Raw genomic sequence first — 21,277 nt, 5'->3', positions numbered from 1 at the left:
ATGGCCCTAGGAGGAATGTAAATAGAAGCAATGCAAAGATCTTTGCCTTTGATTGTTGTTTGACAAGCGACAACTTCAATGCCTGGCGTCGAAGGGAGGTTGATTCGATTGAAGGAGTAGCACTTTTTGATCCCTAAAAGTACCCCCCCATATGAGTCTTCTCGATCCAAGCGGATAATGTTAAAATCGTGGAAGTTGAGGTTTATATTAGAAGTTAGCCATGTTTCACATAGGGAAAATGCATCACAATGATTGTAATTTAGCAAGTGTTTTAATGAATCGATTTTGGGGATAATACTTCTGCAGTTCCACTGTAAAACAGTGATCAGATCCCTGATTCCGTCTAATAAGTTAGCCATCGAAGGATACGATCGCTGTAAGGAGGGGCCATTGCTCAGTCAACTGTTTTAAAAATGTTCTTACTGTTGGTAGAATAGCAACCAGCAAGCTTTTCATAGGATCGGTAATGTTGAAAGCTGTGAATATCCAGTCCACAATGTCAGAAAATTTAAGGAATCCCGTTTTAGGGTGAGTTTCTGACTGTAAAATTGGAGCACTTGGGATTTTTGGTGCCCCGGGGAGTGCTGGGAACTCCTGGTTGTATCTCAATTTCCCAAAACCAGGAGGTATTATCTTCGGATTTGTACCAGCACTTCCAGTTGATGAATTATTTTTATTTTGTACCCTTGTTTGGGACAACCTAGGACCCTTACGAGGAAGTTCAGGTGAGTTTTGATTAGGTCTTTTCCTAGAGTTTCCAAGCGGAGCCAAAGAATGCCCCTCGCAAGGGTCGTTAGAGGCATTATCGTCAGTTGGCAAGAGAGCGAATGGGTTTTCGGAGATAAGTGGAACAGCTCTTTTAAGCATTTCTGCGTAAGAGCGTCTGGAGCGATCTTTGGCGGATCGCTTCAGTTTATCCGCGCGAAGTTTGTACGTTGGGCATGTCAAAAGTGCATGCGGATTCTCCCCACAGTAAACACATTTCTCAGCGGGCCTACTGCAAGTATCATCCGCATGGCGTTCCCCACATTTACCGCACCGTTGCTTGTTGCTACAGTAGGTGGCCGTGTGACCTAGCTGCTTGCAATTGGAACAATTCATGACCCGCGGTACAAACAGGCGTACAGGTAGACGAGCTCCTCCCACTTCAACGTAGCTCGGAAGTGCAGATCCGGCGAAGGTTACGCGAAACGAGTCTGATGGATAGTAATTACCATCTTCGATGGACTTTGAGTGCAATTGCTTGCACTCCAAAATCTTAACTGATTGAAGGTTAGGGTCCTTAAAGCGGCCAGCCCCATCATTCATCAGATCATCGACAGTTAGACCCGCATCACTTACCACACCGTCGATCTCCACATCACGAGAAGGGATGTAGACGCGATACTCCAGCGTAAAGAGGCTATTGCTAACGATATCATTGGCCTGTTTCAAGTCAGTAACGACTACGCGCAGTTTGTCTGACTGAACCTTTTTAATCTCGGTTACGGCCGAGTAACGTTTTGTCAGCTCCCGTGCAACAGTTATGCTGTTTAACGGTTTATTTTTGGGCCGAAAGTATACCACCCAAGGACCAGCGGATCCATCCTGGTAAACCTTGACTCGGGGGGGCTGTGAGACATTGGGGGGAAGTGGATCGACCATAACATTATCTGTCTCAGTATCAGATATATGTTCTTCTTCCCCATAATATTCGTCTTCGGAGGGTGATCCTTCTGTTTGTTCCATTTTGTTGCGGGAGCAACACGCTCGACCGCACTGTTTAACTTAAATCAAAATAAAAAATCAAAAGCAATAAAAAGAAAAAAAAATCGATAAGAAAAGTAAAAAAACAAAACACTTCACCAGTTGGTTCCTGACGAGCTGGTAGGTGAATTGATCCTTCGTTTGTTTTATCCGTCACCCGCGTGACCTTCACACAATAGAGCTGATATAGCTCGTCTAAACAAAGCCGTCTTTCGGGCAAGAAAACTGTTTAGTAACTTCACTGCACCGATATCGCAGGTAATAATTATCACTCGCGGGACTGTTTATTACTAATGCTTTACTGCAACCTCTGCCACAGCAAGCACCTTCGTACTACCGAAAAAACTAAACCACACCGGAGAGAACAAAAAGCACTTGTTTCCCGGTACAAAGTTGGGTTACGAATGGGGGCATGGTTGTTCTAGAAACGCCTTTGTTTGGCGACACGTTTGTAGATTTCTCCAATAATTGCGGTGCTCGGACGAAGCCCAGGACCGTATTTTTCCCTTATCCAACTTGTCGAAATTGGCAGCGCGGGCTCAGGATCAACGAAGTCAATCGCTGAACCTGCCCTGGCCAATTCGTCAGCCCATACATTTCCAGTAATACCGCAATGTCCGGGCACCCAGACAAGGTAGATAGTGTTAAAATGATTATTCCCTTCGTATTTTCTCGTATTCCTGTTCTTCACCCCTTTTGTCCTTACTTGGTTAGTCCTTGTTTGTCAACCTTTTCGTCCTATCTGAAATTTTAGCACTCGCTCATACCTCATTCGTTTATCATGCATAGCGGCGTCGGTTTCCTTGTGTATCATTCACCCATGTCATTCTAGGGGTCCGACCCCCCCTTGCTCATTCATTCATGTGTTCCCATTTCGATGCTTCAGTCTTGTCAATTCCAGAGTTTCTAATCGTAGTATAGCTTACGCGATCAGATTTAGAAACTACGCGAGACCCCCTTTGATTTCGGCTCTAGTTCTGGTCCGTTGGCTCTGGATTTTTGGCTCTGGCTTTTATTTTGGCTCTGGTTCACTGACTCAGGCCTTCTTATATTCTCCTTTTTGAAACATTGTGATCGGCTCAGGTCCTTTGACTCTGGCCCTTCCGTTTTTTTCCTTAGTTTGGTTCAGGTTTCTCTGATTCTGACCATCTCTTGTTTTCGATTTTATTATCACTGTTTTGCAACATTCCTCCTGATTGCACTTTTTTCCATGTATTCAATTTTATACTTGTATTTGACGTTTTTAAAAAAAAAATTCTTATTATATCCCATATTTTGTACTACAGTCTTCTTGACTTGTTAATAAAAAAATTCCCGTTTCCTGGCTTTATATCTTCTGACATTTTAAATTGCTTTTTTCGACAGACACTGCTTATTTTATTTTAATTTTAATTTTCTCATTTTTTTCTGAATCAACCTTCTTTTTTTCTTGAATGAGACATCGTGTCTCCGTATTATATGTTACTCTTCCTTCTGTATTCCGTTCTTTATTTTTTTTCTTTCGTTTCGTTGTTCGTATACATGATTATTCTTGGCCGAATTTTTCGGCATGTATTCCATAACTCAATTATTATTTTTGAATGCTGACTAGTATATACATATTGATTTTATAGCTATTTGTCTCTATATTTAGAGTAGTTTAATAAGGTGAATATGTACATATGTATTTACCATTAGGTACCTTACTCTTAAGTCTTCATTGTATTGTAATATTTGAGGTGTTTCTACTCCGCGGTTTGTCGGAAGCTTGTACCTTCTTGTGTAAGTTTATTATTCGTTCCGAAAATTTTCGCAGTTATATCCACGTCACTACCCTGCGGTTCCGCAGTCTTTTCCTTGTCTGGCAGTATCGACCGGGGTTCTAGATACTCGTGTTCCTCTTTGTGAATTTCGACTTCCCTGACTCGCGGAGTTGTTGTGCTGACGCTTCTCCTTTTATTTGTTGCTTCTCTGGTGCCGGAAGGTGTTCCCGCGTTTTGGTCCCAACGGACCTTCTTCTTTAATGCAGTTACCTCCTGCGCGCTTTCCGATAGTGTCGCAGGATTACTGTTTACCGGAACCGTATTTATACTGCTGTTTCGCCTGGTATCGCTTACTGTGCATGTAATGCTGTTTCCGCGCTCGGCTCGCACTGGAACAGGGGAAGATGTCTCCAGTTTTCCGATCCTCTCCTCACCGCTTTCGGGGCTCCTCCTTTCCTGGGTCATAGTAGTCATAACGGTCATTGGTATTGGTTGCGATATCATGAATCGCGGGGGCCGTCGTTCTTCACTCCTGTTCTCTCGGTTCGTTACCGTTTTCTTATACCGTCCTACAGTGCGGGGGCAGCATGTTATTTTACCACGTAAGCAACACACACCCATGGCCGTCACCCCGACACAAATGGTGGCTAGTGTACTCCAACCCACCCAAGGGTGTTCTAACGGTGCGTATATTAAATTCTCCAACGTGGTTCTATCCGCTGTTAGGTCTTTGACGTCCACCCCTAAGTCGAACAGGCGCTTGTTGTCCAGGAATGAGTATATTTTGTTGTCCTTGCCTAACGTTGGGATAGTCTCTTTATTCCATTGTTCTAACATGGGCAGTCGGAAATCCTAGCTGCAATTTACGAGGTTGGCCTTTAGTCCGAAATCGATCGGTTGTAGGGGCCGTATACAGCCATACGTTGGGTTTTTCTGTTTCAAACCACATTGTGTGGTCAAGTTTGATGATGCGCTGGTCGTAGCCGCCCTGATTGTTTTTGTACAATAAATTGGTTAGACACTCGCCCCCATGCTCTAAGTTCTTCTCTAAATTCGGTATGCTGCATAGCCGCAGACTACGAGTCTTCACGCATTTTTCGTATGTCTGCGTGTCTATGACGTATCCCCATTTCCTGGTGCGCTCGATTAATATGATGTTTTCACGCAGATGCACGAAAGTCACTACGTGGTCCCTAAGATGAGGAGTTACAAACCCTCTGGATACCTCGAAAGTAACTTGTTTAACTACCGGTATCTTGAAGTTTTGGTCGATCTGGCCGCCTTTGCCCACCGTTCGCGACAACTTCATAAGTTGAAATATTTCGGGGATTATGTCCCCATTCGTCCCTCGTGGGAGCGAGATCCCTCTTGATAACAGATTTTCTTGCGTTTCTAGTTTGGCTAGTAACTCTTTAGGTTCTATTAATTCCAGTATTACATCGGCCATATTGGCTTCGTTCAGTAGCACTTTCACCACTAATGCCTGTCTGTGTCGTAGTTTAGTGTTTAGGTTTTGAATCAAAAACCCGATTCCGATTATTTCGGCCTCTAGGGCCAGTATTTCTTTAATTCTGTTTGAGTACTCCTGCCCCTTTCTGACTTGGTTTTTAATTTCGTCGAACTTGTTATTGATAGATACCGTCTTCTGATCGATGGTCAGCATCGAGTTGTTGACGTATTCGTACATAGAAGTAATTACTGAAGTTTGGTGGCTTGACAGCTGCTTCAGGTTCTCCTCGTTCCCACGTAGTTTGTCCATATTTTCGTCGACTCGTGTCCTATCGGCTGAGTCCATAACGCCTAACATATTCCAAATCCCTCTTGGATGTCTTTGGGGGAAGAATGACGCAGTAAAATCCTGTTACGAAGGTTCTCTGCTTTAAGCCCGTCACCTAGGGGTTTACATGAACTCCTCCCTATTCGCTCGGCAAGGTTCCCGCAGATTAACTGATATGCTGCCGTGGCCTTATCCACGTTTATTCGCCCCATTGATATATCTCGTGTGTCTACACTGACCCTCATGCTGTAGTATCCTTGGGTGATGAGCGCATCACCGATTCTCTCTAGGATGACCTTAGACGTCCCGCTCCCTCCAACCAGGCATAACACCAATAGTAGTACCAGCATTCTGCAAGTAACCAGTTATACATCATCAGTCATCGTTGAGTGTCGTATAGTTAGCTGGGTATGTGTACGATGACCCTTAATTGTGCTTTGCTCCATACCTCTTAATCTGAATATTTTTTTAGTCGGTTATTGTGAACCTTTTCTAACCGGTTTCCATTTTTGACCACGGTCGTGTGCTCACTCGGGAGTTCAACGACTTCGTATGGTCCTCTCCAAAGAGGTTGCAATTTTTGTCCGGTACCTGTGGGCTTGGCTTTAACTAACACCAAATCGCCCCACATAGGTTGCCATGCGTTAGTGTTTCTATCGTACAATTCTTTCCTTTTTTGTTTCGATAGAATTAGATTTTCGCGTGCTTGAGTATGCATGTTCTTGAATGTAGATCGCATCTCATTCACGTAATCCTCATAATATACGCCCTCATTGTCCCATTTGTAAACTGAATTAGGGATGTTGGCGCGTTTGCCATATACTAATTCAAATGGTGTGAAACCTGTTGATGAATTAGTTGTTGTATTATAGTCAAACGTAAAGAAGGGTAAAAGTTGATCCCAAGTTTTCGGATCGCTTCCTACGTATTGTCGCAAATAGATTTTCAGTTCTCTATTTGACCTTTCCACCAAATTTGCTTGTGGATGATAAGTACTTGTTGTAATTTTCTTTATTTTTAAAATTCTACAGACGTTTTTCATTAGGGAGCTTACAAAATTTGTCCCATTATCTGTCACCAACTCCAAGGGAGTTCCAAATTTGCAGATATAATTCTCAACAAATGTTTGCGCGACCGTTGCGCTTTCTTGATTTTCCATCGGTGCTACAATCAAGTATCTTGTTAGGTCGTCTTGCATAACTAGACCGTATTTGTTACCCCAATCGGATTCTGGTAATACCATAATATCCATATATAACTTTTCAAATGGACGATGTGGTTGTTATTTTCATTGGAATTTTGTTGGATCGTCCAATCTTGTTCTTTTGGCACTGTTGGGGTATAGGGAATTTTAAATTTAAAATCTAATTAATTCTAAGCTACGAGTAAAACGTTGTGCGCGAATGTCATCTAAACTGTTATACTAGAGTACATTTTGAGCACCTCTATTTCATTATCACTAAAACACTTGCAGCCCGATTGCGTAATAGTAGATAAAAAGCAGAACGATAGAGAAGACGAGATGTAAGATAAAACATTACTGGACAGTTAGTAGTCACCAGACCGCCGTACAAGAAAGGTATAGACTATACTCGCGCAGTCCAATAAATTTTATTAACGCGAATAAAAACTTTGTGTTTTGGTGGATTTTTCGGAAATGTGGAAAATTTTACTTGGTGTGAAAAGAACCTTCATTTTGGGAGCCTGAAATACGTGCTACAGTTGGGGACTTAAGTTTTCCCGGAATAAACGGAGCAGCAAATTCAAATCGGCAGATTTATTACTTTTTCGGATCGACTACTGGAATAGGTGAAGGTTAGTAAAGGTCACACCTGCTATCCGTGAGAACTGGTAGTGCAGTCAGGATTAGGCTGGTGGATTGGTTGTATAAAGGCTCAACCCACGAATCGCCAACCAACATTTGGTGCCGTGACCAGGATTCGAGGCTGAGCCATACACCATTATCAAGCTAGTTATTGTTCTTCACCAAGCGAAGATTACGCGCCAAGTTCTTCATTTTGCTGGCATTTGGAACGGATGAACTTGAAATATTTCCACCGATGAAGAAGTGATTAGCGAGAACAACCACATGTACCCCATCATCAGACGTTTTGGAAGTAGTAAATCGATCTTACGTGTTCATGCATGGAACCTGGATCCAGCGAGTCCAATTGGGAAATAGCAATAATATTTACAAGGTTTACAATATTTAGACCACAGGTGAGTGGTATTCCAACACATTTCATTCATCTCTATGGTGCTACTTGGCTCTTCTATTTCTCGTTCATCTGCTTTACTTGGCTGTGAGTAACATATTGCTGGTCGAGATCGCCCACCGCCCTTCGAATGGATGAAAAGTAATAGCTGATTGGATAGGGCGTTGCGTGCAGATAAGCTGAAACGGTTAATTTTTTCTCGGAGTAAATTGGCTGATTTTCAAGGATATACACTTTAAGGCCTATTGTTGACAGGCCTCAGGTGAGTGCCTGTCCGATTATTTTATTTAATTTGTGAGGTGCTTCGTGGTACTCCCTTTTCATTTCATGTGGATTACTGGATATGGTTAATGATTCTGGAGGATACGATTCATTCTTTTAAATTGACTGTTGCACATCGCTTTGCTGGGGGATAATTTGCCATCGCTGAAAACATAAAACAAGGCGATCAATATTCACGTCGAACCAGAAGCCGTTTATTCTTTTTCATACAAGGCCTATTTTGGACAGGCCTCAGGTGAGTACCTGTCCAAAAGAATCTACTCTGGTAGGCGGTACTTCCTGGTTCCGTATTTTTCTTTCTTTCTTGGTATTTCGAGCGGTGCTGGTTTGGTAGTGGGGATGGCAGAGCGATTGGTGAAGGAAAAAATTAAAAAGCGTGAACGCATGTTTGCGTCTTTGAAACGGCACGCTCATTTTTTGGAGACATACAATGCGGAGACTCAATGCGAACAGATTCAGAGCAGATTGGATAAAATGGAAAAGAAGTGGGAAGAGTTCGAAGAGCTACAAGAGGAAATTGCAGAAATAGACGAGAACGGCGATGATGAGGAGGAAAATAACAGAATGTTTGGGCGTTTTGAAAATCTATATTTTGAGCTTCGAGCCGCGCTGCTGGCAAAGGTTGCCCCTTCCATCCATTCTACCTCGAATTTAGATATTACAGTCGGACGGAATAGCAGCTCTTATGGGTTTCACACTGGAGTTCGTTTACCGCAAATTTCATTGCCGGATTTCGATGGAGATTATAGAGGATGACTGTCCTTCAAATCCACTTATGAATCACTATTTCACGAATCGGCTGAACTTAATGACGTACAAAAATTTCATTATCGCAAGTCAGCATTGAAGGGGGAGGCTGCGAAACTCATAGAATCATTGACGATCACGAACGGAAATTACGCTATAGCTTGGACCACCATTACCAAGCGCTACTCCAATGAATACCTTCTCAAGAAGCGGCATCTCCAAGCACTGATGGAGTATCCTAAGATAGAGAAAGAATCCGCGACCGCCATTCATGGCTTGATGGACGAGTTCGAACAACGATTAAAAATACTTGAACAGCTAGGCGAAAATACAAAGAGCTGGGGTGCGCTAATCGTTCATTGGATGTGCTCGAAATTAGATGGGCAGTCATTGCAACTTTGGGAAGATCATGCTGCTTCGGTTGATGTTCCAACTTTCGAAGTTTTGATGGCATTTTTGGAAAAACGAACGCGGGTTTTGGATGCTGTATCATCAAACGTGTTGGAAACCACAAAATCTCTGCAAAAACCGATCGTCAAACAAACAAGACTAGCAGTACACGCTGCCACGGGAAACGAACGGAACATTACGGCTTGTCCCTTCTGTGGGGAGTTTCATTACATGGCGAGATGTGCAAAATTTCTGAGTTTGAGTCTCAAGGAGAAACTGGAGTTCGTCAATAGCAAACGATTGTGCAGTAACTGCTTTCGAGCAGGACACTGGGTACGGGAGTGCAACTCAAATTTCAGCTGCAGAACGTGTGGCAGAAAACATCACTCTCTCATTCACCCTGATTTTCCGCCTAGCAACAGTGAAACAGCTAACAACACGACAGCAGTACAATCTTCGAGGAGAGTGGATACGCAAACAGCATCATCGAATCTTGCGACAAGTGGTGCCGAATCTGAACAACATGAAATGGAGGAGGACGAACCCGTTGGATCATATAGTATCGTAACAAAGGGCGGTGCATCCAATGTATTTTTATCTACAGTTGTTTTGACACTGCGTAATCAAAATGGGGGGAAACAGCTAGCACGAGCACTTCTTGATAACGGATCCCAAGCAAATATTATGAGTGAGCGACTGTGTCAGATACTTAAGTTGAAACGGCGTTCCGTAAATGTTCCAATTTGTGGTGTGGGGCAGTCTGAATCAAGGGCAAAGCATGCGGTTAGAACCGTTATTAGTTCCAGAGTGACAGAATTCTCGGTGGAAGTGGATTTTCTGGTTTTGCAACGAGTCACTTCTGAACAACCTTCAGCTACCGTATCGGTGTCACATTGGAAGATCTCTGACAAACTTCAAATGGCGGATCCCGGTTTCAATACCAGCAGTAGGATTGATCTCCTAATTGGGGCGGAGCATTTTTATCGATTTCTATATGAGCGCGAAATGAATCGAATTACCTTAGGGCCTGGACTTCCATTGGTGGACACGGTATTCGGCTGGATTATTTCGGGCAAGTGTGTTAATTCCAAGAGCCATCCAGTTAATTGCTACTTGGCTACATCATCAGAGAATCTGGAGGGAATACTCGAGAGGTTTTGGAAGGTAGAAAACTCTGAAGATCAACCTGCATGGTCTAAAGAGGAGCAAGATTGCGAAGAACACTTTATCAACACCCACGAGCGTTTGCCGGATGGCAGATACGTCGTCCGATTGCCAAGGCAATTGAATTTCAACAGAATGTTGGGGGAATCCAAAACCATAGCATTAGAGCGATATTCAAAATTGGAAAAACGGCTAGAGCGAAATTCGGAAATGAAGAACCAATATCACGCATTTATAAGAGAGTATATAGACTTAGGACACATGAGGAAGCTATCGGAGGAGGAAGTGGAAATATCACCTAGAGGAAAAACGTATTACCTGCCGCATCACGCCGTTGTGAAGGAGTCAAGCACTACAACAAAGGTACATGTTGTGTTTGATGGATCAGCGCACACAGATAGCGGGTTTGCGTTGAACGACGTGCTACTGAAAGGGCCAACGATTCAGGACGACCTGTTAAGTCTCCTTTTACGCTTTCATAAGCATGAGGTGGCCGTCGTCGGGGATATTGAAAAGATGTATAGGCAAGTGCGTTTACACCATGATGATACTTCTTTGCAGCGAATTTTATGGAGGTTTTCCGAGCATGAGCCCATTGGCGTATATGAGCTGCTTACGGTTACCTACGGATTAACACCATCGTCCTTTCTGGCAATCAGAACGCTGCATCAACTTGCTGCTGACGAGAGTCTTAACCATCCACGCGCAAGCTCTGTACTTGTTCAAGATTTCGACGATTATATTGGTGGAGCTTCAACCGTCCAAGCAGCAATCCAGCTACGGAAGGAGCTTGCTGATCTTACGTCCAGAGCAGGTTTTCCATTGCGGAAATGGTGCTCCAATCGCCCTGAGGTCTTAGCTGATATACCTGCAAACCAACTTGGAACAAACCTATCTATTTCTTTCGAGTTCACTCCAGGCGAGGAAGTAAAGGCTTTGGGAATTACTTGGGATCCAAAGACGGATCATCTGCTATTCGCTTTCGACATTGATGAGAATTGCGAAAACTGGACTAGGAGGCGTATTCTTTCTGCCATAGCAAAACTTTTCGGCTCGCTTGGATTAATTTCGCCGGTGGTGGTTGTAGCAAAAATTATGATGCAAGAACTTGCTCTGTTGCAATCTGCTTGGGACGCTCCTGTGCCGTCACTGCTGGAGAAAAAATGGACACAATTTTATGAGCAGTTAAGAAGACTTTCGGAGCTACGAATCAACAGGTTTGCTTTCATTCCAGATTGGGTCAGCATTCAACTACACTGCTTTGCCGATGCCTCTGAATTAGCGTATGGAGCCTGCTTATATGTACGTGCAGTTGATTCAGCAGGAAATGTGCGCATCGAGTTATTATCTTCCAAGTTCCGTGTCGCTCCACTGAAAAGATTAACACTCCCATGATTAGAACTCGGTGCTGCAAAGGAAGCTGCTTGCCTGCATGCGAAGGTAGTAAAGGCACTTGATTTAACTGGCTGTAGGTGTACCTTTTGGTCTGACTCCACCATTGTGCTACATTGGTTAAATGCTCTTCCAAACACTTGGAAAACTTTCGTGGCAAACCGTGTTTCAGCTATTCAAACTCTTAGCCATGGTCATTGTTGGCAGCACATCGCTGGCAAGGAAAACCCAGCCGATCTAGTTTCGCGCGGAATGTCAGTTGATGAATTCCTCAGCAGCGGGTTGTGGAAAAGTGGGCCACCCTGGTTGCTTTCTTCTGAGGAATTGTGCACTTCTCTTACCCAGAATGTGAATTACACAGATGAAGAATTGGAAACTCGAAGGCTGGTATATACGTCAGTTGAACGCAATCGAAGCCCATTTCTAACAGTCGAAGAGTTTTCAACCGCAAAACTGGCGTTGGTTAAATTGGTTCAAGCCGTATGTTTCGGAGACGAACTCAAAAATTTGCGCAAGCATCGATATGCCAACAAAAGTTCTACGCTTAAACTGCTTCGTCCTTACCTGGATAAACAAGGCATCATCAGGGTTGGTGGTCGTCTACGTCATTCAAGTCAGGAATATACTAGCAAACATCCAGCGATTCTACCGAGTGTACACCCATTCACCCGAATGCTGGTTGACTATTATCATCGTCAAACAGTTCACGGAGGACGTCAACTAACTTTGGCAACGATGAGACAGGAGTTTTGGCCCATACAAGGTAAAAGAGTGGTTAACGCAGTATTACGAAAATGTTATCGTTGTTTTCGCTGTAACCCAGTGCCCGTTCAACAACCCACAGGCCAACTGCAAGCCCCACGTGTGCGGCCGAGTAGGCCATTCTCGATAGTAGGTGTGGATTACTGCGGTCCTTTTTACTTAAAGCCGCCATATCGGCGTGCAGCCGCACCCAAGGCATATATCGCAGTTTGTTTCTATTCGTTTGTGTTGCAACAAAAGCGATGCATCTGGAAGTCGTCAGCGACTTATCGACTGTCGGATTTTTGTCTGCTTTTCACCGCTTCATTGGGCATCATGGAGTCCCAAGTGAAATTCACTCAGACAATGCGAAAATTTTTGCAGGCGTCAAACACGAACTTAACGAACTCTACCGCATCCTGAATGATGAGACAAGCCAAAGATGCATCGGAACCGAATTCTCACAACAAGGAATCTCGTGGCAATTTATTCCACCTAGAGCTCCTAATTTCGGCGGATTATGGGAGGCAGCCGTTCGCTCCGTTAAAACTTCGCTAAAACGGGAAATTGGTACGCGTCAACTGTCACTAGAAGATTTCTCCACGCTTCTGGTCCAAATAGCTGCTGCCTTAAACTCAAGGCCACTCGCTCCACTGTCTGATGATCCCTCGAACTTTGATGCTCTCACGCCGGCTCATTTTTTGATCGGCACACCTATGAAGGCTCTATCAGAACTCGATCTTCGAAGCATCCCCACAAACCGCCTGACCCACTACCAGCAACGACAGCAAATGTTTCAACAGTATTGGCAGCGATGGAGCAGAGACTACCTCACCGAACTTCAAACAGTCAGCAAAAATCTTCAGCCAACCTTAATTCGTGTTGGTAGCATCGTAGTACTACGAGAGGATAATCAACCACCTTTATGTTGGCTCTTGGCAAGGATCATCGAGGTCCATCCCAGCACGGAAGGCGTAGTAAGAGTGGTAACCCTAAAAACCATCAACGGAGTGTATAAGCGACCAGTATGCAGAATTTGCCCTTTACCGTCACATCAGGAAGCAGACAATCAAAAGGAATATGCAACAGAGAAGTAACAAATTAATTCATGTTAGTTTTTAAGTGCATTCTTATACGTAATATTGTGATTGTATTTGTTGAAGCTAGTTCAAGGGAGGCAGTAATGTATGGGGTATGGGGAATTTTAAATTTAAGATCTAATTAATTCTAAGCTACGAGTAAAACGTTGTGCGCGAATGTCATCTAAACTGTTATACTAGAGTACATTTTGAGCACCTCTATTTCATTATCACTAAAACACTTGCAGCCCGATTGCGTAATAGTAGATAAAAAGCAGAACGATAGAGAAGAGGAGATGTAAGATAAAACATTACTGGACAGTTAGTAGTCACCAGACCGCCGTACAATAAAGGTATAGACTATACTCGCGCAGTCCAATAAATTTTATTAACGCGAATAAAAACTTTGTATTTTGGAGTATTTTTCGGAAATGTGGAAAATTTTACTTGGTGTGAAAAGAACCTTCATTTTGGGAGCCTGAAATACGTGCTACTGTTGTGGACTTAAGTTTTCCCGGAATAAACGGAGCAGAAAATTCAAATCGGCAGATTTATTACTTTTTCGGATCGATTACTGGAATAGGTGAAGTTTAGTAAAGGTCACCACTGCTATCCGTGGGAACTGGTAGTGCAGTCAGGATTAGGCTGGTGGATTGGTTGTCTAAAGGCTCAACCCACGAATCGCCAACCAACAGGCACGAATCACATTGTTTGACGTAGTTCTCTACATCGCGTATTTTTCCACTCGAATAGTGGGCTTATGCGTTTCAACATTCTTTTACTGCCAACATGTCCGCCCAGCGGAGAATCATGAAACTCTTTAAGAACGGTTTCTCTTTCTTCTACTGGTACATGCATTCGGTGTTTTTCTGGCGCAAAGAGAGTGAATACCTTATTAAATTTCCCTGCTATAAATCGTACAATGTTTGTTTCTAGTGGCGTTTGTATGTTTCTAAAGGAGATAATTTGAATATTCTTATCTTCTTTCATGTGTTCGGGACAGTTCCCGAACGCGTCAACTAATCCTTGGAAAAATACTTTTGTGTCAGCTCTTGATCGGCTTGACCCATTTAGAATCATACCCCATATTTTTCTGTTTGGGATGGCAAATATGCTACCATTTAAAAAATCTTTCAACCCATGAGGGAGTTCGATCAATTCGCTCAGCTCTTTATAGGCTGATCTACTATAGATTGATCTACTATAGATTGATCTACTATTAACGATAACGAATGTGGCGTCTGTTTCGCTCTCGTCGATCTTGCTTTTTGAAAACTTTAATAGTTTGAAATCTATACGTCCCTGCTCTAGATCATTTTCAAAATCTTCGTGTGTGATTGTTACTTCTAGATAATCTTTTTCGTCCCATTCAAAATCGATATTTTCTAGCCCGTCCATGTGAGGGTTCCATTCGGATTGCTGTGTGTCCTTGAATAGCCCAAATCTTCCCGATGGGTCTGTAATTTGTCTCGTGGTCTTTGTTTCGATTTGCTTGTCAATTTGTTTGGCAAGTTTTTCGTATTCTTCTTGCTGTTGTTGCAGTTTCTGTTGCCGTATGACTACAGCGACCGTCTGAGAATTTTCATCTACCGCAGCATCAGGATTAAGTCTTGATAGAAAATCTGCTACAACATTATCTTTTCCTTGTTTGTAGCGTATGTCCATTTCCAACCCTTGGAGCTTTAAACGAAGTCGTGTTAGGGTGGGTGATGTTTCCTTCAATTTCCAAATAGAGATTATAGGTCTATGATCTGTGTAGACGATAAATTTCTGATTATAAATAAAATGTTTAAATCTATTCACTGACCATACAATTGCGAGTAATTCTTTCTCTGTCGTATGGTATCTTCTTTCTGCACCTACCAGACCTCTGCTCGCATAGGATATGGGTCTATCGGTGGACTTTTCATTAGAGAGTACTGCACCAATGGCATACTCGCTTGCATCTGTTGTGATCACAAACGTATCTTTGTAGTTCGGTCTTACCAACAGAGTATTTGAAGTTAAAAAATCTTTCAATTCTTCGAATGCTTTCTGACATTCATTAGTCCAAATAAATTTTACATTTTCTTTAGCAGATCGTTCAATGGTTTACGTTTTTCTGCTATTTGTGGTATGAATTTACCATAAAAATTAACCGTTCCTAAAAACGAACGGACTCCTTTAACTGTTTTTGGCACAGTCATTTCTTTGATGGCCTTTATATTATCTTCCATCGGCCGAATGCCGTTTGAATCAATTGCATGTCCGAGATATTTAATTTCGGTTCTTAAGATTTGGCATTTTCCTGCCACAATTTTAAAATTGTGTCGGCGCATAGCCTTCAAAACTTTTATGAGGTTTTCATTGTGTTCCTCAATGGTCGACCCGTAAATGATAATATCGTCTAGGTAAACGATAGCTTTCTCATTTTCAATTTCATATAATATTGGGTTCATCAACTTCTGAAATGTTGATGGACTATTTCTAAGGCCCATAGGCATTTTTGTGAATTCGAAATGCCCTTTTGGGGTGGAAAAGGCTGTCTTAGCCGCATCTTTTGGATTGATCGGGACTTGGTAAAATCCAGATTTCAAGTCCAATGTTGAAAAATATTTTGATCCTCCGAGATTGTCGAGTATTTCGTCGATCAGCGGAATTGGATATTGGATATTGGATTGGATGTTCCTCCCGACCAAAGTAGAGCTCTTAGAGGTATTCATCATTACGGTTGATCATACCGGTGCTTTTAAGCTCAAAATTATTGCTTCCTTCCGTGGTTTCGGGTCCATATTCGGGGATCATACTTTTTCCAGCTCCGTTTCTACTATTGTATAAGATCTCTGCGTTCAGTCTCTACGCATCGCTCGATCGAGATAGAAGTGTTTTGTATTCGGTCTGTTGGAAAAAGAACAGTGCAGTAATCCGCGTTCAAGGTTATTTTGCCATTCTCTGCCTCTTGGAGGTTTGGACTTTTATTTTCTTTTGTGCGTGTGTTAACCGTTAGGCCACATTCCTCAACCTTTTGTTCGTAAAGCGAGGATTGAACAATAACCAGCTATTTAAGCTGGACTGGTGCGTCGTGGGAAACGAGTATACAGATAAGTGAAATCTACCTTTTTGATACATTTACGGCTTTTTCCCGTCTGCGCGGGTGCTGACCCCGTGCGTTGACGGTGTCGATGGCTTCCTCCCCGGATGGGCAAATGGAGATCGAGTCGATTCCTAAGGCTCTCCCCCGACCCAAACAATATCCAGAGCTCTCGACCGGTCCCTTTGTGGTCTTCTTTCGGCCCAAAACAAAATCGCTGAATCTATTACAGATTTCAAAAGACCTGACGGAACGGTTTTCGGCTGTAACCGAAATAAAAAAGGTCCGCTCAGACAGGCTGAGGGTCGTGCTGACTAACTCAAAGCAGGCAAACGATATTGCTTGCTGCGAGCACTTTACGAAGGACTATCACGTGTATATTCCAGCTGTAAAAGTACAGTCTGAAGGCGTTGTCACCGATGACAGTTTGACATGCGAGGATCTGCTGCAGTACGGGGTTGGCCGATTTAGAGACCGCATACTTCAGCCAGTGAAAATACTCGAGTGCAAGCGTTTGCACTCAGTAGTAGTTGCGGGGGATGGTTCAAAAACGTACCCCCAATCAAACTCTTATCGGTTGACCTTCGCTGGTACCGCTTTGCCAAATTACGTCCTCTTGCACAAGGTTCGTCTGCCTGTGCGTCTGTTTGTGCCGCGGGTCATGAATTGCACAAAGTGTAAACAATTGGGTCACACAGCCACCCATTGTAGCAATAAGGCCCGCTGTGGAAAATGCGGGGAGAATCATCTAGATGATTCGTGCAGTAAGAATGCTGAGAAGTGTCCTTACTGTGCAGAGAATCTGCATGATATCTCGGCATGTCCCGCGTACAAACTACGCGGGGATAAACTAAAACGTTCCCTTGCGGGACGATCCGAACGTTCTTTCGCAGAAATGCTAAAGAAAGCTACACCACCAAACTCAACAAACATCTATGCTCACTTGCCTCCTAACGAGGGCGAGGCTGATGACCCACAAGAGGGAACATCTACTAGGGCGCCTAGAAGTTATAGGAAGAGGAGGAACATTTCCTCTCCTAAAGTTCGTTGTAAAGGCCAGAAGGTATCCCTTGACGGGACTCCGAAAGTCACATCTATTGGAAGTGTTGCAACCAAACCGAAGCAATTAGCTCCTGGTCTCGGAGGATTAAACTCAGAGCAGGAGTTTCCAGCACTTCCCGGAACATCAAAAATCCCAAGTGTTCCTCTGTTTCAGTTCGAGAATAATCGCGGCACTGGAATTATCAAACTCTCGGACATTGTGGACTGGATAATAAAAACTTTCAATATAACGGATCCTATTAAAAGTCTTATGTTAGCTTTTCTCCCTACAGTAAGAACATTTTTGAAGCAGTTGACTGCTAAATGGCCCCTCCTTTCAGCGATTGTATCCTTCGATGGCTAACTCATCGAACGAGGTCACGGATTTGATCACTGTCCTACAGTGGAATTGCAGAAGTATCATCCCGAAAATTGATTCCTTCAAAATTTTAATAAGTAATTTGAGTTGCGATGCATTTGCATTATGTGAAACTTGGTTAACTTCCGACATAGATCTCAACTTCCACGACTTTAATATTATTCGCCTGGATCGAGACACCCCCTATGGAGGAGTGCTTTTGGGGATCAAAAAGCGCTATTCCTTCTACAGAATTAACCTTCCCTCGATAACAGGTATTGAAGTTGTCGCTTGTCAAGTAACAACCAAAGGCAAAGATCTTTGCATAGCTTCCATATATATTCCCCCCAACACCGCGATTGGGCATCGCCGGCTACATGACATCATAGAATCCCTGCCTGCACCGCGACTAGTTTTAGGCGACTTTAACTCTCACGGTGCGGAATGGGGTTGCCTTTATGATGATAACCGTTCCTCTTTAATTCACAATATTTGCGACAACTTCAGTATGACAGTTCTAAACACGGGTGAAATGACAGGGATTCCTCCCCCACCAGCGCGCCCAAGCGCATTAGATTTATCCCTTTGCTCGACCTCGCTACAGTTAGATTGCGCGTGGAAGGTGATCCCTGATCCCCACGGTAGCGACCATCTGCCGATCGTAGTCTCAATCAATAACGGCTCAAGGCCATTGGAAACAATCAATATTTCGTATGACCTCACACGAAATATCGATTGGAAGAGCTATGCTGCCGCGATATCCGACAACATCGAATCTACTCAAGAACTTCCTCCGGAGGAAGAGTACAGCTTTTTGGCTGGCTTGATTCTCGACAGCGCGAATCAAGCTCAGACTAAGCCAGTACCCGGCGCGAACATACAAAAACGTTCTCCCAATCCCTGGTGGGATAAAGAGTGCTCAGACGTGTACGCAGAGAAGGCCGCCGCGTTTAAGACCTTCCGGAGCGACGAGTTACCCGCTAGTTTTCGACAGTACGCGACGTTAGACAAGCGAATGAAGAGTTTGATGAAAGCCAAAAAACGCGGTTATTGGCGCCGGTTCGTCGACGGATTAACGAGAGAAACATCGATGAGCACTCTTTGGGGAACAGCCCGACGTATGCGAAACCGAAACAGTACTAATGAGAGCGTGGAATATTCAAACCGTTGGATATTCGATTTCGCCAAGAAGGTTTGTCCGGATTCCGCCCCGGCACAGAAGATCTACCGCGCCGCGTCCCGTCGCGATAACGCGAACGAAACACCTTTTTCGATGGTGGAGTTCTCACTTGCTCTCTTGTCGTGTAACAATAAAGCTCCAGAGCCAGACAGAATCAAATTCAACTTGTTGAAGAATCTGCCAGACTCTGCCAAGAGACGCTTGTTGAACTTATTTAATAAGTTTCTTGAGGCTAACATTGTCCCACACGATTGGAGGCAAGTGAAGGTCATCGCCATCCAAAAACCAGGAAAACCAGCCTCCGACCACAATTCGTATCGACCGATCGCAATGCTATCTTGTATCCGGAAGTTGTTCGAGAAAATGATCCTGTTTCGCCTCGACAATTGGGTCGAAGCAAATGGCTTACTGTCAGATACACAATTTGGCTTTCGCAAAGGCAAAGGGACGAACGATTGTCTTGCGTTGCTCTCAACCGAAATTCAAATGGCCTATGCTAGTAAAGAGCAGATGGCATCAGTGTTCCTAGAAAAAAAGGGGCTTTTGATTCAGTTTCTATCAACATTCTTTCAGAGTAGCTGCACCAGCATGGTCTTTCAGCGACTTTAAACAACTTTTTACTAAACTTGTTGTCGGAAAAGCACATGCATTTTTCGCATGGTGACTTATCGACATCACGATTTAGCTACATGGGCCTTCCCCAGGGGTCATGTCTAAGCCCCCTGTTATACAATTTCTACGTCAACGACATTGATGAATGTCTTGACAATTCCTGCACGCTAAGACAACTTGCAGACGATGGCGTGGTGTCTGTTACGGGACCCAAAGCTGCCGATCTACAAGGACCATTACAGAATACCTTGGACAATTTGTCTGCATGGGCTATTAAGCTGGGTATCGAATTCTCCACGGAGAAAACTGAACTAGTTGTATTTTCTAGGAAGCGTGAACCAGCACAACTACAGCTTCTATTAATGGGTCAAACTATCGCTCAGGTCTTCACAGTAAAATATCTCGGGGTCTGGTTCGACTCTAAAGGTACTTGGGGATGCCATATTCGGTATCTGAAACAGAAATACCAACAAAGGATCAACTTTCTTCGTACAATAACCGGAACGTGGTGGGGTGCTCACCCAGGAGACCTAATTAGGTTGTATCAAACAACGATACTGTCGGTACTGGAATACGGATGCTTCTGCTTTCGATCCGCTGCGAACATACATTTCATCAAACTCGAAAGAATTCAGTATCGTTGTTTGCGTATCGCCTTAGGGTGCATGCAGTCGACCCATACGATGACTCTCGAAGTCCTGTCGGGCGTTCTGCCGCTGAAAAATCGATTTTGGGAACTCTCATATCGATTGCTCATTCGATGCGATATCTTGAACCCGTTAGTGATTGAAAATTTCGAAAGGCTTGTTGAGCTCAATTCTCAGACCCGTTTTATGTCCCTGTACTTTGACTACATGGCGCAAAATATTAATCCTTCTTCTTACAATCCAAACCGTGTGCATTTCATAAATACTTCTGAATCTACTGTTTTCTTCGACACATCCACATTATTGGAATTCCGGACCACATACGCCCACAAGTGGTTCCAAATATTTTTTATAATAAATTCCGAGAAGTCAACTGTTCTAAGATGTTTTATACTGACGGATCAAACCTCGAAGGGTCCACTGGCTTCGGTATTTTTAATCAAAAGTTCACCGCCTCCTACAAACTCAGTGACCCCGCTTCAGTTTACGCCGCAGAACTAGCTGCTATTCAGTATACCCTTGGAGTCATTGACACATTACCCGCAGACCATTACTTCATCGTCTCGGATAGTCTGAGTTCTATTGACGCTATTCGCTCGATGTGTGGGTCCCTTCTCATTGCTCCATTCCGGGCAATGAGAAGGCGGACTCCTTAGCTAAGGTGGGTGCCATTGAAAGTGACGTTTTTGAAAGACCAATTTGCTTCCACGAATTTTTCAGTATTACTCATCAGAGAACCCTCGAAAGTTGGCAAACCTCGTGGAGCAATGGGGAGCTAGGAAGGTGGCTACATTCGATAGTCCCTAAGGTATCGACGAAACGTTGGTTCAAGGGGATGGATGTGGGTCGTGACTTCATTCGTGTGATGTCCCGACTCATGGCGAACCATTACACGCTGGATGCACATCTCCGACGTATTGGGCTCGTGGAGAGTGGTATCTGCGCTTGTGGCGACGGTTATCACGATATAGAGCACATAGTCTGGGCGTGCACCGAGTACAGTTCCACCAGGTCTCAGCTTATGGACACCCTTCGGGCCCGAGGAAGACCACCCAATGTCCCGGTTCGAGATGTGTTGGCAAGCCGCGATGTT

At 43.7% G+C, this 21,277-nt stretch overlaps 1 protein-coding gene across 1 annotated transcript; it reads left to right on the top strand.

Annotated features, from left to right (window-relative positions):
* Positions 1 to 8,237: 8,237 nt before the first annotated feature.
* LOC131680316 (uncharacterized) lies at positions 8,238 to 13,578 on the top strand. The gene is made up of 3 exons (XM_058961037.1): positions 8,238 to 8,329; positions 9,317 to 10,592; positions 13,525 to 13,578. The coding sequence occupies exons 1-3, from the start codon at positions 8,238 to 8,240 to the stop codon at positions 13,576 to 13,578; spliced, it is 1,422 nt and encodes a 473-aa protein (XP_058817020.1).
* The last annotated feature ends 7,699 nt before the right edge of the window (positions 13,579 to 21,277 follow it).

This window comes from Topomyia yanbarensis, chromosome 2 (assembly GCF_030247195.1).
Source record: "Topomyia yanbarensis strain Yona2022 chromosome 2, ASM3024719v1, whole genome shotgun sequence".
NCBI classification, from domain to species: Eukaryota; Metazoa; Arthropoda; class Insecta; order Diptera; family Culicidae; genus Topomyia; species Topomyia yanbarensis.
This window is presented reverse-complemented; position numbering and strand designations above follow the sequence as displayed.